Source organism: Myotis myotis, unplaced genomic scaffold (genome assembly GCF_014108235.1).
Source record: "Myotis myotis isolate mMyoMyo1 unplaced genomic scaffold, mMyoMyo1.p scaffold_m19_p_8, whole genome shotgun sequence".
Taxonomy (NCBI): Eukaryota; Metazoa; Chordata; class Mammalia; order Chiroptera; family Vespertilionidae; genus Myotis; species Myotis myotis.
The window spans coordinates 54,333,979-54,351,145 of record NW_023416390.1 but is presented as its reverse complement, the minus strand read 5'-3'; the positions used below and the strand labels follow the sequence as shown (position 1 = coordinate 54,351,145).

The 17,167-nt window shown below is 46.8% G+C and overlaps 2 protein-coding genes across 5 annotated transcripts in view; both read left to right on the top strand.

Annotated features, from left to right (window-relative positions):
• PSMD14 (proteasome 26S subunit, non-ATPase 14) overlaps positions 1-2,159 on the top strand; it is an 84,726-nt gene extending 82,567 nt beyond the window's left edge. For all 4 annotated transcript variants that reach the window (XM_036320887.1, XM_036320885.1, XM_036320886.1 and 1 more), the window contains one exon: positions 1,417-2,159. In XM_036320887.1, the coding sequence (XP_036176780.1) occupies positions 1,417-1,515 (99 nt within the window). In that variant the 3' untranslated portion in view covers positions 1,516-2,159. The remainder of the gene's footprint in view (positions 1-1,416) is intronic.
• A 4,434-nt stretch (positions 2,160-6,593) lies between these two features.
• Positions 6,594-15,904, top strand: TBR1 (T-box brain transcription factor 1). The gene is made up of 6 exons (XM_036320865.1): positions 6,594-7,387; positions 7,981-8,135; positions 8,501-8,622; positions 9,207-9,365; positions 10,383-10,444; positions 13,397-15,904. The coding sequence occupies exons 1-6, from the start codon at positions 6,696-6,698 to the stop codon at positions 14,253-14,255; spliced, it is 2,049 nt and encodes a 682-aa protein (XP_036176758.1). The 5' UTR covers positions 6,594-6,695; the 3' UTR covers positions 14,256-15,904.
• Positions 15,905-17,167: the final 1,263 nt, after the last annotated feature.

The following is a 17,167-nucleotide window of genomic DNA, read 5'->3' as shown; positions in this document are numbered from 1 at the left end:
AGTGTGTTACCAATTCACTACAAAACCAGTTACTCCAATAGAGCAGTAGGGGCAAAGGTCTGACTTAAAAATATCACAGTGATGAAATTAAATCCCACTACATTCTGAATATTATAATTTAAAAACAACAAGAACCTTCAAAAACAAAAATGAAACATTGTTCATCTTATTCTTTCATCCTATGGGATATGGTCATCCCTATTGTCTTTTCCCCACTACTTATTTTCATCTAATACATATTAAATCACCAACTTGAAGTGTGCACTGTATAAAATTCAGTAACTGGTTTTTTTTTTTAAATTACTCTGAAGCTGTAGTTTCTTGATGTGTAGGTTTTATATAATAGCAATAAATAAAAGGACTAAATTAAATGTATAATTGGCAAAGTGTAATAATCATCAGAATCATTTTTTAAAACAGAGTACTTCACTGGTTTGGCCTATTGCACAGCAAAAGCAAAACTGTCTGTATTGGAATTAGACCAATAATCATCTTCTCCTGCCAGTCTTTTTTTAGTCTCTTTCACCTAAAACACTCTAGGTCTTATTTCTGAAGTAAAGAAAATTTAAAATTGTAGCCTAGTTACTTGACATTACTTGTAGCATGTTGTATCTCTGGATTGTTTTAAAAAATCAAATACATTGAAATTGTAGTTTAGAAGAGAACAGCCAAGAAATAATTCCAGTAGTGAACATTTGTTTAAAGTTAGGAGTCTTGGGTATTTTAGCAATACTCATAAGAAAATAATGCTTTAATTGGAATATTTTTATTGTGTGCAATATTCTTTATTTCAAAGCTTTCATATTTAGCTGAAATACTTCATTCAGCTCAGCATTAAACATAAATAATTTATCTTCCTTTACTAAAATGCACTTTTTAGGCTGTTTTTAAAAATATATATTTTTATTGATTTTTAGAGAGGAAGGGAGAGAGAGAGGAACGTTGATATGAGAGTGAAACATTGATTGGCTGCCTCCTGCATGGCCCCCATCAGGGATTGATCCCACAACCCGGGCATGTGTCCTGACAGGGAATTGATCTGACAGTCCTTTGGTGCATGGGATGATGGAGCCCTACTGGGCAGGGCTACTACAATGCAATTTTAAGTGTTTTTTTTTAAACTCAGACATTTCAAATAGTGATTAATCACAAAAGCAATATGTAATTATATATGTGTTTTCCAATGGTCTTAGGCGACCCCTGTGAAAGGGTCGTTCTACCCCGAAAGGGGTTGCGATCCACAGGTTGAGAACCGCTGGGAAATAGTATATTAGGAATATTAAATTGTAAAATATATATCAGTTTAGTTTGGCTTTCTTGACTGAATTTCATTAGGTACTGAAAAAAATCTAAGTAATTTGTCTGCCAGTAATATGATTCTTTTTTCTTTCTCTTTCCTTATTTTTTTTCTTTCAGGACCCCAAACGTCATTTGGAGGAACATGTGGATGTACTTATGACTTCAAATATTGTCCAGTGTTTAGCAGCTATGTTGGATACTGTCGTATTTAAATAAAGCAGTGCAGAAAGCTTTTAGTGATACTTTCAGTGTACATTACTCTATTGTTCCTAATACTCCAAATCAAGGGACCTCTGAAGGTGTATTTGGTTAAATGTAAGACATCTGGCATCATTTGCAGCACTGTAACACCTTCAGTCTCAGTTGTGCAATTACTTCTGTTTCTTTAGTCAGGGTCTTTGCAGATTCCAAAGTTATATAAGAATACATCAAAGTGGACAAATTTTGTTAAGATCTCATTTAATATTTGAAGAAATCAGTAACACAAATATATTTTGATTGTTGCTTACAAAATAAAGTACATTTACAATCTATGTCTCTTGAGTTCTTTTTGGCACTGGGTGGAATTGACAGGATAACATTTGACAGTACTTTAGAAATTTCATACTAAGATATGCTTCCCTGTGCATTTTAAGATTTTATAACACATAAAACATCAATGTGATAACAAAACATCTGAGTGGCTACCTCATTAGTGGGTAATGCAGAAAAATGCTGACATCTTTCATTTAAAGGATTTGTCACAAGTTAATTTTGTATAAACAATATATCTTGTTAACATACAATCAGGATCTCAGAAGAGTGCAATTGAAGAAGGGGCAATTTTGATGTAAACTATCATTTAAAAAAAAAAAAAAAGAGTACAATCCACCAATCATGTTGAGATTGTGTGGGAATTGCCTGCTGCAAATTCCACTGGACATAGAAAGTATACTGTATAATGTCTTCAGAAATGAGAAAAGTAGCCCGGCCAGTGCTGCCCAGTGGTTAAGCATCACCCTATGAACCAGTAGGTCACATTTCGATTCCCCATCAGGGCACATGCCTGGGTTGTGGGTTTGATTCCCAGTGTAGGGCATGCAGGAGGCAGCTGATCAGTGATCCTCTCTCATCATTGATGTTTCTATCTCTCCCTTTCCCTTCCTCTCTGAAATCAATAAAAATATTTAAAAAAGAGAAAACTAGCCATAATGTGAATTTAATATAATGAGCACATAAGCAATAATTTTGTTACTGTTTTCTCTCCTCTTTCTGTAACTTAGAAGTACTCAGTTTTCTGTTAAAGACAAAAATTTGACTATTGGCAGTTTTTGTAAATGACCCTATCCCACAACCTGCTTCTAACCTGATGTTCGTAAGTTCAGCCCCAAATACTCATGGTACAGCACCATACTGGGTATCCCAAAGGGTGTTGACAAAACATATGGAGACAAAGATTTAAGTCTTATTTGTACCTTCATGAAAATATGGCAAAAATGTTTAAAGGAGGTTTTATTTGGGCACTTAGGAGTTAGACTTAGCCTCTATTAGGGGTGGCATGAACGAAGGGGTAGGTAGAATTCTTGTCCTGTTTGAACAATTCCAGGTTCTTACTGCTTGCCTAATGAAAAGTTAGCGGAAACTAAAAGTGGAAATGTCTTAAATTTCCATTATATTTTGCAGTCTCTTTTTGGTGGAATAAGAGATATTCTGAACATTTCTTGCTTTTCCTGTAGTTTCTTCTTTTAAATATGATGGTAGTATATTTTATGTAGGACATGTAATATGTATTAATTTGTTGGCATACGACTAATCATTTGTAATTAAAATATAAATGGAAGTTTTCCTTTTGCCTAATGTAAACTTGTGTGTGGCCTATTTTTTTGGATACGTGATTTTTTCCTTTACATAAATAAGGTTCTATGACTTATTTCACAATACTGTTCATTAGAGCTAGTCAGATTTTTTTTTTTTTTTTGTACAGTATGCCCTCAGAAGAAGGCCTCAGTAATGCAATGGCTATTCTCAACATTCTGTTTGGAAATGTTTTGGGTTTCTTTTTTGGTTCCACTTAAGCCCCCTGAAAATACCTCCTGAGTGAGTGTGGTGACTGAGAAAGCTTACACGAGTCTCGTCTTTTTCCCTCTTATGTGATCACCTCATCTTCCTGGCCTCTCCACAGCCACATACCATTTTCTCTCACTTGGTTCATGTTGGAGACATTCCCAATTTCAAAACAACATCAGAATCCCTTCCCTATCCCAAACCTACATTTTCTTTGTAGATTAGGATGCCCGAAAAAGAAGCTCATTGAATACACCTTTGTCTCTGAATGTATTGCTATTTTAGCAGCATTCTGATGGCACAGGCCCTTAGGCACTGAAGTGACTTATTGAATCACAAGTTCAACAAGCCACTTTTCAGGTGTGCGTGTGCTTGTGTGACCTTTACACGTGTACTAAACATTAAAGTAGCACTAGAACAAAAAGTCTTGCTTTACTCTTAGACTAGTATGAGGGGCATTGAAAGTTCCAGCCTCACTGTTCAGTGTGATCTGCCTGGAACAGGAACACCTGGGCCCTCTGGAAGCTTATTATATATACAGAATCCAGACCTGAATCTTGGCATGGTTCATATGCAATTTAAAGCTTGCACTGCTATGCATAAATATGGCTCAAAAGCAGGTGTGCTGATCCTGGGGCAAGCCTTAGTTCTCCTTCTTGAGTGTATGTAAATTCAAGGCATAGCCTGTATGTGAGGAATCACTGGGTTTCGTACTGATAGAGTGTACATCATCTCCTAATTCTGAGGGACGTGCACTTCAACCTTTCCAATACTTTAACCTTTCTTTCAGCATTCTTCATTTAAGAAATAACACAAAACAATTCAGGGTGCTAGGAATGACAGCCTCAAGGAACCCAGGTGGAAGAATCTCACCTTTTTGCTACACACGGAAGGCTCTGTGTCCTGCTGAGGAAGGAGGGGGTAACGAAGCAATGCAGGGGGCAGACACTCAGGGACAAAGAGTTTCATGGTCAAAGAAAAGGGAATACAAGAGTAGCTAAAATAGAGCCAACGCCTCTCAGAAACGGTGCTGGAAGGTAATGAGCAGAAAAAAACAAGTGTCAAATAGTCTCATAGCCACTGACTCCAATCCCGCAGCCCAACGCCTGCATAGCCAAGGCCCTGCTCGTTTATTAAGCTTGCAGGCAAGGAGCTGAGATATGCTTCTGAATGGAAAATTGGGTCTGGCTGTATTTTCTCCCAGAAAACTGTCTCGGCTTGAGTCTAGGACATCTGGTCCATCAACTTGTCCTGCCCAGGGCCTTGCTCGCGGCGCCCTGCTGGAGCCGCAGCTGGTGCCCTCTGCGGCGAAGGCGGCCAGCCCGCCGCGGCGCGCAGTCTGAGTTCAGCACAGCCCGATCTGAAAATGCGCCCGCCTAGGTTAGCCCCTCTCGCCCCTGCCCAGGACCCACCTATGTCCCCAGCACGGCCGTCCCTCCGGGAGCTGCTGGGGAAGAGAGACGGGCTCTTTCAAAGGCGCAGGCCACACCGGGCGGAGGTACCCAGCCTTAGGCGCGGGAAAGAGTGTGTGCCCCGGGCTCTGCGCCTTATGCCACCCGCTCGCGCTCCCTCAGTTTACCCGGAGGCTCCCTCTCAGGATCGCCAGGGTCCTGGGAGCCTCCTCTCGGGCCGCTCGGGGACCCCACACTATGAGCCCCAGTCCCAGCAGCGCCCCGCGCGGAGCCGCCGCCTGCCGGCCAGCTCGCGGGGCGGAGTGAGCTCGGGTGCGAGGCTGCTCCATACTCCCGCGCGGCTCCGCGTCCCGGGGGAAGCGGCAGGAGGGCCGGTCCGCGGGTGCCGTGCCAGGGGGAGCCGATTTGGGCGCATAAAGCGTCTGCTGCTCTTGGCCCTCCGGTCCGGCGCGGTCCGGGCAGGGGCTGGCTCCTCTGCAGACCGAGTACTAGATTTCTTCTGCACCTGCGGTTGCGTTGGGCCTCGTGCTAGATATTTATGCCAACATCCTTTAAATTGCTTCTTTTCTCAATTTCTCCTCCGATTCTTCGCATTTTAAAATTATTGGCATGGGTTCTTTTCCTCTCCAGATTATATAAACACTGCGCGCACGCGCGTGCACATACACCACACACACACACACACACACACACACACACACACACACGAGTCTTCAGCAGCGATCGCTGTGTTGACACCACTTCCACTCTGTCTCCACAGATCAGTGCTTCTAACGAACCCATTTGCAGGAGGACGCGGCCCTTTCCTTTTCTGGTGAGGCTTTTGAACCTGTCGCCGAGGCAGTACCTTGGAGAGAATGTAGTGCAGTGAGACGCGAGGGATGCGGGGCGCCTGCCCCCAGTTAGATGCTCTTCAGATAACATGCAACCAAGCTCGCTGATAAAATATTTAGTGAAGACCTCTTAAACGTCACTGCGAGTACAGTAAGGCACTTCAATCCGACAGCTTATGATTATTTCAAAACTTAAAAAGATCATAGGTTCTCACTGTTCTATGCTCACCCAAGAAACCGAACCTTCCGGAGGGAGGTCGGTGGATGGGTGAGTGAGTTGCTGCTTTTCGCCCCCACTTCTCCCTCTTCCCGCCCACTTTCATCGCTGTGACTCTCGGCAGCAGTGATTTATTTACTGAGGAATTTAAAAGGTGTATGTTGGGGTGGGGGTCGCCGAGGACACACAGGACTGGCTCAGGTGTTGTGTGCTTCGGTATTAACTGGAAAAGACAGATTCTGGAACTTTTACAGGGCGAGAAGAGGCCACCAGCTCGCGCTTTGTATACTTTGCACTTGAAATCGTTACATTCAACTGAATATTTGGCTCATTCAGATCCGAAGTCTCCTAGCATCGTCAAATTCCCTCCTCCGCCCCTCAGCTCGAAAGGAGGAATGGGGTGGGGGGTAGGAAAATGGTTAGTAAATCGCACGTCTTTGAATCTTCCTAAAGCAGTGGTCACAAAGCTTAAAGGTGACACAACAGTGCTCACGTAAAACCAACACACATTCCCCACCCCCCACCCCAAGTCAACAATAAAATCATCCCCTTCAATTTGCCATGATCATCGCGACCAGGAGCCAGGTGATTATCCTAATTAATGTCTATCTAATTAAATTACTGTCAGCAGTTAACCAATGGCAGGAGCCGTTTCATCGGCTGCACAAGCAGCAAGATCAAAAGTGAGCGAGCCTTTTCTGATTGCTGCATAGTGTCAATTGGCCAATCTCTTCTCCCAGGAGAAAAAAAAAAAAGTAAATCAAACCTTTGGGAAGCATTCGCTGGATGAAGTGCTTTCTGCCTACTGAGGGGGTCTGTGGATTTCTAGTTTATGATAAATAGGACTTTAAAAATCAGGGACAGGAGGGCGAGTGTTCAGGTTCTAGAGCTATGCAGCTGGAGCACTGCCTTTCTCCTTCTATCATGCTCTCCAAGAAATTTCTCAATGTGAGCAGCAGCTACCCACATTCAGGCGGATCTGAGCTTGTCTTGCACGATCATCCCATTATCTCGACGACTGACAACCTGGAGAGAAGTTCACCTTTGAAAAAAATTACCAGGGGGATGACGAATCAGTCAGATACAGACAATTTTCCTGACTCCAAGGACTCACCAGGGGACGTCCAGAGAAGTAAACTCTCTCCTGTCTTGGAGGGGGTCTCTGAGCTTCGTCACAGTTTCGATGGCTCTGCTGCAGATCGCTACCTCCTCTCTCAGTCTAGCCAGCCACAGTCTGCGGCCACTGCTCCCAGTGCCATGTTCCCGTACCCCGGCCAGCACGGACCCGCGCACCCCGCCTTCTCCATTGGCAGCCCCAGCCGCTACATGGCCCACCACCCAGTCATCACCAACGGAGCCTACAACAGCCTCCTGTCCAACTCCTCACCGCAGGGCTACCCCGCGGCCGGCTACCCCTACCCACAGCAGTACGGCCACTCCTACCAAGGAGCCCCGTTCTACCAGTTCTCCTCCACGCAGCCCGGGCTTGTGCCCGGCAAAGCGCAGGTGTACCTGTGCAACAGGCCCCTTTGGCTGAAATTTCACCGGCACCAAACGGAGATGATCATCACCAAACAGGGAAGGTAAATGCTACGTCCTCGGCTGCCGCTACTCCTGGGGCGGCCGGGGGCAAGTTGTGACCGCCGCGGCTGCGAGGATTCGGGATCGGGAGCCGAGTGGAAGGCGCGGTGGTGCTCCCTAGAGTTGGCTGGTTTTGGAGAAGGGGAAAGTGGAAGGTAGAACCACCGCGGTGATGTTGGGGGTGGGGGGATCCCTCTCCAGAAAGGTGGTCGGAAAGGCAGTCAGTGGGCAGAGAAAGGCGAAAGCGAGGGAGAGACCGGGCCAGCGGCCGCGAGTGGGGAGGGACGCCGGGGTGCACGACAGGTGGAAATGCGGGTCGCCAGCCTTGCTCTCCACCTGGGCGGCCATACCTGCCGGCTCCCCCACGCCGGCGCACCGGCCGGACCCCCACCCCGGGCTTCGGCCGCGCTTCCGTCCCTTCCCCACCACCCCCTTTCTAACCCCTTTTCTAACCCCGCAAACATTCACTACCGACGCTGAGCGAACAAGTTTTGCTTTGCTATCTGGCGCCGCGCTTCTTGCTTTTAATCTTTAACATTTATGTTTTCCTCCTTGCTTTCTTTCTCTGTCTCCCCCCCCCCTTTAATTTAAATAGGCGCATGTTTCCTTTTTTAAGTTTTAACATTTCTGGTCTCGATCCCACGGCTCATTACAATATTTTTGTGGATGTGATTTTGGCGGATCCCAATCACTGGAGGTTTCAAGGAGGCAAATGGGTTCCTTGCGGCAAAGCGGACACCAATGTGCAAGGCAAGTCCTTCCAATTAACACGTTTCCCTGACACTTACTTAGGTGAGAATGATTAATTAAAGCCTTTGTGGACTGGCTCGGGCGACTTTTAAAACGATCGGCCAATGACTTCTGAAAGGAAATGAGGGGGGACAGGGGGACAGACAGAAGGGGGAGGATTATCCAAAAGCTATTTTAATAGGGTGCCCAGTTAATCGGAAGAAAGGCGGCCTAAAAAGCCCCCGCTAATGGGCCTCTACGTGGGATGGAATAAGGTGTGTGTGTGTGTGTGTGTGTGTGTGTGTGTGTGTGTGTGTCCTACGCATCGAGGAGTTGGGACTGGGCAGTGCCCGGGGCATATGTAAACAACATGTTTCTTTCTCTAGGAAATCGGGTCTATATGCATCCGGATTCCCCCAACACGGGGGCTCACTGGATGCGCCAAGAAATCTCTTTTGGAAAATTAAAACTTACAAACAACAAAGGAGCTTCAAACAACAACGGGCAGGTCAGTGGCTCAAGAGCTATTCTCTCTCTCTCTCTCTCTCTCTCTCTCTCTCTCTCACACACACACACACACACACACACACACACACACGCACTCGCCCCCTCAATATTCAGCTCATTAGTTAAATCAGCATGAAAAACTGGGTACATGTTTCTTTGCTTCATTAAAAAGACTTTTAAAATTATATTTTCACCCTCCAAAATTATATTAAATCATCTATAAAGCTGTTCTCCTCGCCCCCTGCCCAGTTTCCGAGTTCATGACCTAACCAAGTACGAACACACTTGATTGATTTCGAGAAGGAAACCCCCAGGATCTGCAGATTTGAAAATCTTTGTTTTCTCGCTCAAGGAAGAAGGACTAGGAGAAGGGCCCCGAGGCTCGGGCGGTCGGGTGGGTTCTCCTCCTGCGCTGGCGGTCCCTGCTCCCAGAGGAGCGCGGCTGGCCCGCCCCTGCTCCGCGGGTCACCAGCCGGCGAGACCCGAGGCCCTGTAGCCCCGGGGCGGGCCCCTTCGGGCCTCCGCAGCCCCGCGCCCACCGCGTTAACGCGCCGCCCGGCGCTTCCCTTTCTCTCGGCGGGACAGATGGTGGTTCTGCAGTCCTTGCACAAGTACCAGCCCCGCCTGCATGTGGTGGAAGTGAACGAGGACGGCACGGAGGACACCAGCCAGCCCGGCCGCGTGCAGACGTTCACTTTCCCAGAAACGCAGTTCATCGCGGTCACCGCCTACCAGAACACGGACGTAAGGAGTGCGGGCTGGGGGCTGGGCGCGGGGCGGTGGCACCTCTTCCCCGGCACCCGCCAGCCCGGCTGGGCTGGGGCACCAACATTGGCAACAGCTGGCTCTGCTGAGCCTTTTAGACAAGGCGTGGGGGCCTGCTGCGCACCTCCCCTAGATACCTGGCCGGTGGAATTTACGTCTCTGGGTCATGCGGGCCACCTTTGAGGTGCTCAGGAGTTCTAGGGCCCCTTTTCTTTGGAATATTTTATTTAGTTCTCAAACTAGAACAAATTTAAATATGCTTTTTTTTTTTTTTTTTAAAAAAAGCTCTCTTTCCTTTAGAAAACAAGCAGATTTTACCCTGCATTTTATTCTTGGCAATCTGTGGCATTACCTAATATATATATATATATATATATATATATATATATATATATATATATATATATATATATAAAATCTCAGAACTGATGGCTGAATCAAACATCACTTTTGGGGAGCAAAAGAACATACTAATTCATATATGTAAAACTACAATAAATTAAATTACTGTGGGCTATGGAATGAATTTTCTAGCTCTTGACCTCTTGAGCATTTACAAGTTTGCAAAAACCAAAACTGACTTTAAGATACAACTTGTCTGTCTGGTTGTGACTCAGAAGCATCCAACTTTTAAAAATATGGTGAAACGTTTAAAATAGGCAATTTTGGTGATTAATTCAAGTACTCCTTAGAGATTTTTGTCTCAGTAAGTGCATTATGTGTAACAAGCATTTAAAAAAATGTGCATTTGAACCAATTTAGAGCACATAGGAGAGCTAATTGAAAGCAGTGCTTTAGTTTTGGGCATCATTGATTTAAAGATGCTCCTCATAACTTTCATGATAATCCCCCCCCTTTCCACCCATGCCCTCAACTTTTTGATGAAATCATAGGCCTTAAGCCCCTATAAAGAGTGGCAGATGATATATCCTCAAACGCCCAATCCTCCTGTATGGAAGGTGAGATCATATTAATCTTTTTCTTCCTCTTTCCCAGATTACACAACTGAAGATAGACCACAACCCCTTTGCAAAAGGATTTCGGGATAATTATGACACGTAAGTAATTTTGCTCCTTTCTTCTCAAATAGTTGTGGAATTGGGCTTTAGGTCAAAGGTGGATTGTTATGTGCAAGGTTTTTGGAAGCTAGAATGTGTGAAGACAAGGTTGTTTTCCAGGTTTCCCCTCTCCCTTTCTCTCTGGCTTAGTTCTTCAGCAGTTTTGGTCAAAGGTTTCCTCCACCTATTTTTAGCCTCTTTATAAATTACAGAGTTGTAGGGGGGCCTCTGAGACCTGCTGGCTGGCAGGGGAAGCTGCCCTGGTTCCCGGGTGCGGGTGGAGTTGTATGTGGCGCTGCAGATGCTCAGCTCAGACTGTCTGTGTCTGAAACCTCCCGATTCTGTCTGAAAGTGCATGTGGCTCTGGCAGTTGTTACAGCCTCCTTGGCATATGTGACTTTTATTTACCCATCTTCAAGTTTTGTGTAATAGCGTTTCCTGTGTGAGTTTACTATGGACTGAATAAAAATGTGCACCCACCATAGGCAAATTCATGAGCAGAGCCACTCCAAAGTAATTTCAGGCTTTGAGAAGGATCTGGGTGCTGTTGCTGTGTGTTATTTATAAGCTTTGAGAGAAAAATATTTCCTCTTACATGTGTTTTAATGAACAGTGTTGGTTCCCTTTTCTCCAAGCCTCCCTTACCTATCTCCATTTCTTTTCTGCCAACATGCTGTCCTCTGGGGCAACCGCAGGTGTATACAGTGCTCTCTGTGCATGTTCTAGCATTCTTGCTCAGAGACCTGGTATAGTGCCTAAGAGTTCAGATAGTGTTACACAGCAAAATCTATTCTAGATTGTGGGGATTCCCATACCTTTTCCTGACCATAAAAGGGAAGGGTACATACATTTTAATTTCACGGCTTGCATTACGTGCCTGGGATAGAGCTACAAAATTGAAGATGTGTTTGATTAAAAATAGATTAAGTTTATAGAGAAAGAGACAAATGGCTGCTTCTATTCCATCTCCAGGTAGATACCAACCTTCTTTTCTGTTTTTTAAAATAACAAATTGTGCATCCTTCAAAATTAGTTCAAAGGAAGCAAGCTTCACCTATGATTACCCAGAATAAAAACTTGGCTACTCTAGTCCTCCCAGTCTAAAAAGGTGGACCCGGCACAGTGGAAAGTGTGTGGCCCAGGAGACCAGAGATATTGGAGTCTGTACTAGGGGGGTCTTGTAGATTTTGAGCTTTTAATTCTGTTGTGAACATCTGTTCCGAAGCATTTTATTTTGCACAAATCAATTCAGTAATCCCGAATGGGTTGGGACCTGGATGGGCTTCTAAACTGTGTCTTTTGCAGACTGTTTCTCTTTTTCTTTTAAAATATTGCGGTGGTAAACAGAAAAGACATTTGCACCTTGCTGGTTATATTCCTTTTCTGACTCCTTCTACTTCTCTTATTTGAAACGGGATTGAAATTTCAGGAGGGAAGTTTTGTGCAGTGAACAAAATGGACCTGAGCAGCTGCAGAGTAGCCGCACCTGCCCCTCCTCTGGCTGACTTCAGTCAGAAAAACCAGGTCCCTTTGATTGGTAAATCACTATGTGCTTTTCATAAAAGGCTTCTTTACCTATACGAATGGATACTTTAGCTTTTTAGGGGTTCATGACATCTCCCTTTCCACTGTTCTGTCAGTTATTTGGGCATCGCCAACTCCTGGAGAAACAGGGAGAGCAATAAGAGTTTAGGGGGACCAGCGGGATGCTTGGCCACTCACCAGGGAATCTCCTCCCCAAGGGCTTAAGGTCTGACAAAAATGAGGCTCTCTTTCAAAACAGTCTGCTGATTAAATATTAAAACATTTAAGTGTGAGCTAAATAAAAAGAGAGGCATGTGTGTATGTGTCTGAGAAAACACTTCTACCAATCTTGATCCAATCTCTGGTTCCCTCTCAATTCTGATGGGATTTTCTAGGCCCAGGGCCTAGAGTTAGTTTGTGATTATTTTATCTAAGGTGATTCCCAGTAACACAATTACTGTCTGGGCAGTTAGCTATAGGGCAAGTTATTCAACTTCCCCTGGCCTCAGTGTTTTCATCTGTAGAGTGGGGGTAATGATGGCACCTAACTCCAAGGATTATTGTAATAGTTAAGTAAATCACCATTTGTACAGTCCTAGACAACAGTGCCTGGCACATGGTCAAGTTGCATAAGGGTTAGCTATTATTGGTGGGAGATTGCTTGGAGGAAGTGGACAACTGTCCTCTAAGAGTCTTCCCCAAAGTACTTAAAAAACAACAACAAACCAATAAGGGAATCCAAAACTGGGCAGAGAAGGCCAGAGTAAAAAAATACTTTTTCTTTGTAAAAGAAATTTATTGATTGTTGACTTTGTTTCCAAATAGTCATTCTTGTTTGTACCGGTAGAGGTGGGGGCTAAAGGGTCACACAAGACAGTCAGTACTCTGGACGCTTCCAGCAGCCACCCTCGGGTCTCAGGCTGCTGGCGGAGGCCAGATTTTAATGGTTGCTACTGGGACGGCCAGCAGGTGTGTCAATAGGAAGAAAGCGGTTTTAAAAGGGCGGAGGCGTGGGTCTCTTGGTTAGAAATTTGGTTCAGAAACTCTCTCCGCAGAGGAAAGGCCCACTGGGCAGATAACACCTTAGTCCCTGGGGTAACCTGCCATGATGTGTACACGGATTGGAGGTGCGGGATGGGAACCCGCTGCGGCGCTCCCCTCTTGGTCCCCTGTACACTTGGCGAGTGTGAGAGCCGGGGACAAGGAAAGCCTTCCTCTGGATCTGCATCATGTCGGGGCAGATTGCTCCCTTTTTAATTCCACGATTTATTTGGGAGAGCCTACAGGTCTGTGACCTTTTGCCTCCATCCTGGATGGCCAGTTTCAGATGGAGCGTGCGGGGCTGGGCGAAACGTGGCGTCCTTTCCTTCCGTCCCCCGCAGGGACCTCTGCGCCACCCCGGGTTCTCTCTCTCTCCTTCCCTCGCAGGATCTACACGGGCTGCGACATGGACCGCCTGACCCCCTCGCCCAACGACTCCCCGCGCTCGCAGATCGTGCCCGGAGCGCGCTACGCCATGGCCGGCTCCTTCCTGCAGGACCAGTTCGTCAGCAACTACGCCAAGGCCCGCTTCCACCCGGGCGCGGGCGCGGGCCCCGGGCCGGGCACGGACCGCAGCGTGCCGCACACCAACGGGCTGCTGTCGCCCCAGCAGGCCGAGGACCCGGGCGCGCCGTCGCCGCAGCGCTGGTTCGTGACGCCGGCCAACAACCGGCTGGACTTCGCCGCCTCGGCCTACGACACGGCCACGGACTTCGCGGGCAACGCGGCCACGCTGCTGTCGTACGCGGCGGCCGGCGTGAAGGCGCTGCCCCTGCAGGCGGCCGGCTGCACGGGCCGCCCGCTCGGCTACTACGCCGACCCGTCGGGCTGGGGCGCGCGCAGCCCCCCGCAGTACTGCGGCGCCAAGTCGGGCTCGGTGCTGCCCTGCTGGCCCAACAGCGCCGCGGCCGCCGCGCGCATGGCCGGCGCCAACCCCTACCTGGGCGAGGAGGCCGAGGGCCTGGCGGCCGAGCGCTCGCCGCTGCCGCCCGGCGCCGCCGAGGACGCCAAACCCAAGGACCTGTCCGACTCCAGCTGGATCGAGACGCCCTCCTCCATCAAATCCATCGACTCGAGCGACTCGGGGATTTACGAGCAGGCCAAGCGGAGGCGGATCTCGCCCGCCGACACGCCGGCGTCCGAGAGCTCGTCGCCGCTCAAGAGCGAGGTGCTGGCCCAGCGGGACTGCGAGAAGAACTGCGCCAAGGACCTGGGCAGCTACTACGGCTTCTACTCGCACAGCTAGGCCGGCCCTGCCCGCCCGGCCCCGCGCCCCCGGCGGCCCGGGCGCCGCCAGCCCCTCCCGGCTCTGCCCAGCGCCTCCTCCCCGCCCCACCCTGCGCACCCCCTCGTGTCAGTGGACCCGCGATGACCGCCCGCAGCGAAGGTGACTGTAACCTGTGTTGGCACAGCAATCTCTGCAGTTAGCGCACCGACCTTCCACTTTGCTGTAAACCGTTTGGTTTTCCTACTTCCTCTCCTTCTGTGAAGTTATACTCCACACACACTTCTCTCCCATCGCCCCCCCCCCTTGTCTTTTCCTCGCCCCCTCCTTCTAGTTCTTGTCATGCAACTCTTCACCTTTGGGAGACCTGGGGCAGCCTGTCAGGCAGCAGCGATTCCGACCCGTCGGTCTCGGCCTCCCCATGAACCCTAGGATGTTGACTCTAGAACCTGGATCCACCCAGCGCGTCCTTTCTTATCCCCGAATGGATGGATGGATGGTAGGGATGTTAATACTTTTAGTGGAACAAAGCCTGTGAAATGATTGTATATAGTGTTAATTTACTGTAATGAATGGCTAGTTTTTATTCTCATCGTCAAGGCACAAAACCAGTTCCTGCTTAACCTTTTCATTCATTTCTTTGCCTTTTTCTCCACCCACCTCTCCCCCTTTAATTTTTTTTTCCTCGAGAGATAATTAACAATATCCTAAGAGGCTCTGGAAACCTGAAATACTTGATAGATATAATGATGAGTTTCTCACTTCTCCTCAATCCATTGCATGAAATAATTGCTCTGTGCCCTCATGCATACAAGTAGCTACGGAGAACCTGACCAGACACCTGAGAAGGACAGGTGTCTGTTCCTAGGCAAGTCCATTAAGCGGCATGAAGCCTGCAAAGCAAAGCTAACTGGAATTGTATGTTTCCCCCTCCTTCCTTCTAAATAGAATAGCTCAACATAGCAATATTATTTTGCCTTATTTGTTTTTCCCCAAAGTGCCAAATTCATGACTGGTCTGTGCAGGTGCCAAATATGCTGACAAACTGTTTCTGAAAATCTTTTCAGCGCCCCCCCCTCCACCTTTATATGCTGTAAATCTTTGTAATGACGATTCCCCTAATCATATAGATGACTGAATTGTTGGTAACTATAGTGTAGTCTAGTGAAGATGAATTGTGAGTTGTATATTTTACTGCATTTTAGTTTTGAAAATGATTCCCCCACTACCTAGAAACAGCTGCAATTTGACTTTCTTGGGAAAACACTAGCATTAATGCAAGTAAGACTGATTCTCTCCCCTCTAAGTCTTGTTATATTTGATAAGAAACATTTATCTCCCTGGAAATAGATTAGTAGGATTTCTAATGTTGTGTAGCAAGCCTATACTTTTTTTTTTGTATTTTAAAATTAATGTGAAATATGCATCATACACAATATTCAATCTAGATTCCAGTCCACGGGGGGATTTTTCCTAATAGGAATTCAGGGTCTAAACGTGTGTATACTTTGGCTCTCCTGTAAATCCAATGTTGTGATTTTTATATTTGTTTCGTTTTGTCTGTGAACTGAATAATTTATACAAGTACACACTCCATTGAGAAATGTTTTGTTTTTTGCTCGTTTGTATCGTCTGTGTACAACAAGTAAAATAAATCTGGTAAAACACTATGGTGTTTGAAAGCAGTTTACAGTTTGAGAATAATTTAATTATTATAGGCAGTAACTTTTAAGGGTTAAGGAAGAATGACCCGTCCCCACTCCAGTATGGGGCAGTCTGTTTGATGGGAACCACCTCCCATTCCCCTCTTAAGTTTGTTTTATAGCATTGCCAGTGAATCCCTTTTCCTTCTTATTTACAGTTACTTAGCTCCCTGAGTCATTTCACTTGGTTGCACTCATTTTTCCCCCCCCCAGGAAAATGTATTCATTTCATCATATGTCTGATCCCTGAAGTTGGAAATAATTCAAGCAGGAAAACGGAGGGTCTTTAATAAGGAGTTAAAATTTTCTTTAAATTTTACAAAGTAAGGCGTGAGGCTTTGAGTAAGAGTAGGGTGTAATTTAAATGCATGTCAGATTAGGCTGTTGACCACAGCATTAGGCAGAAGTCGAAAATTGTCTTTAAATACGAGGCCTCGGACACCAGTGTCGAACCTGTAAATGCAAACACAGAATGAATGGCCTACATTTCTTTAATGGATGGTTTGGGGGTTGGGAGGTGTTTGGCGGGGTTGGAGAGGGGTGACCAACTTGAGAAAGGTCAGTTTTTTTAACCACGGAACCTAAAACTTGATTTGGGACGTATTTGGGAGCAGTGCTCCATCCTTTCTCCAGTGGAATCCATGCCTAAGCCAGATCCCCATCCCTGGAGAACAAATGCAGAAATGTGGATATTCCAGCTGGGGGAGAGGGTCGCTGCGTCTTAGTCTAGGGGTCCGCACAGCTCTGCCTTTACCTCGTGGAGAAGCGGTTTTTGTATTTGCCTCCAGAGGAAGGAGATCCAGAAAAGAGGTGGAAAATGGCTCAACATTCTTGCTTAGTCTGGGCCAGTTCCAGGTTACAGGACTACATTTAGCTTCACCTAGAGATCGTCCTGTCTCACTTTCACTATTTGTCATGCAAAGAAGGCTTCAAAGTTCCAGTGGAAATGAAAATTAGAGTGGGAGCGAAACCGATTTGCCTTCCCTGGACAGTTTCGCCACTAGACGGCGTTCCGCGGAGTGCTGTCTGCTATCTAGAAACGCGACTACTGATTTTCCTTTGTGCTTTTCTCCCTTCCCACACCTAAGAACCAAACAGGAGGGCGGAAAGTATAAAGCGTGGCTAGTGGGTGACCACAGGCAGTGTATTCTTGTGATCCCCCCACTGGGGCTGCGCTCCTGCGACCTCGGGCCCAGGGAGCCCAGGGAGCGCACGTGCGGTGGGGAGGGC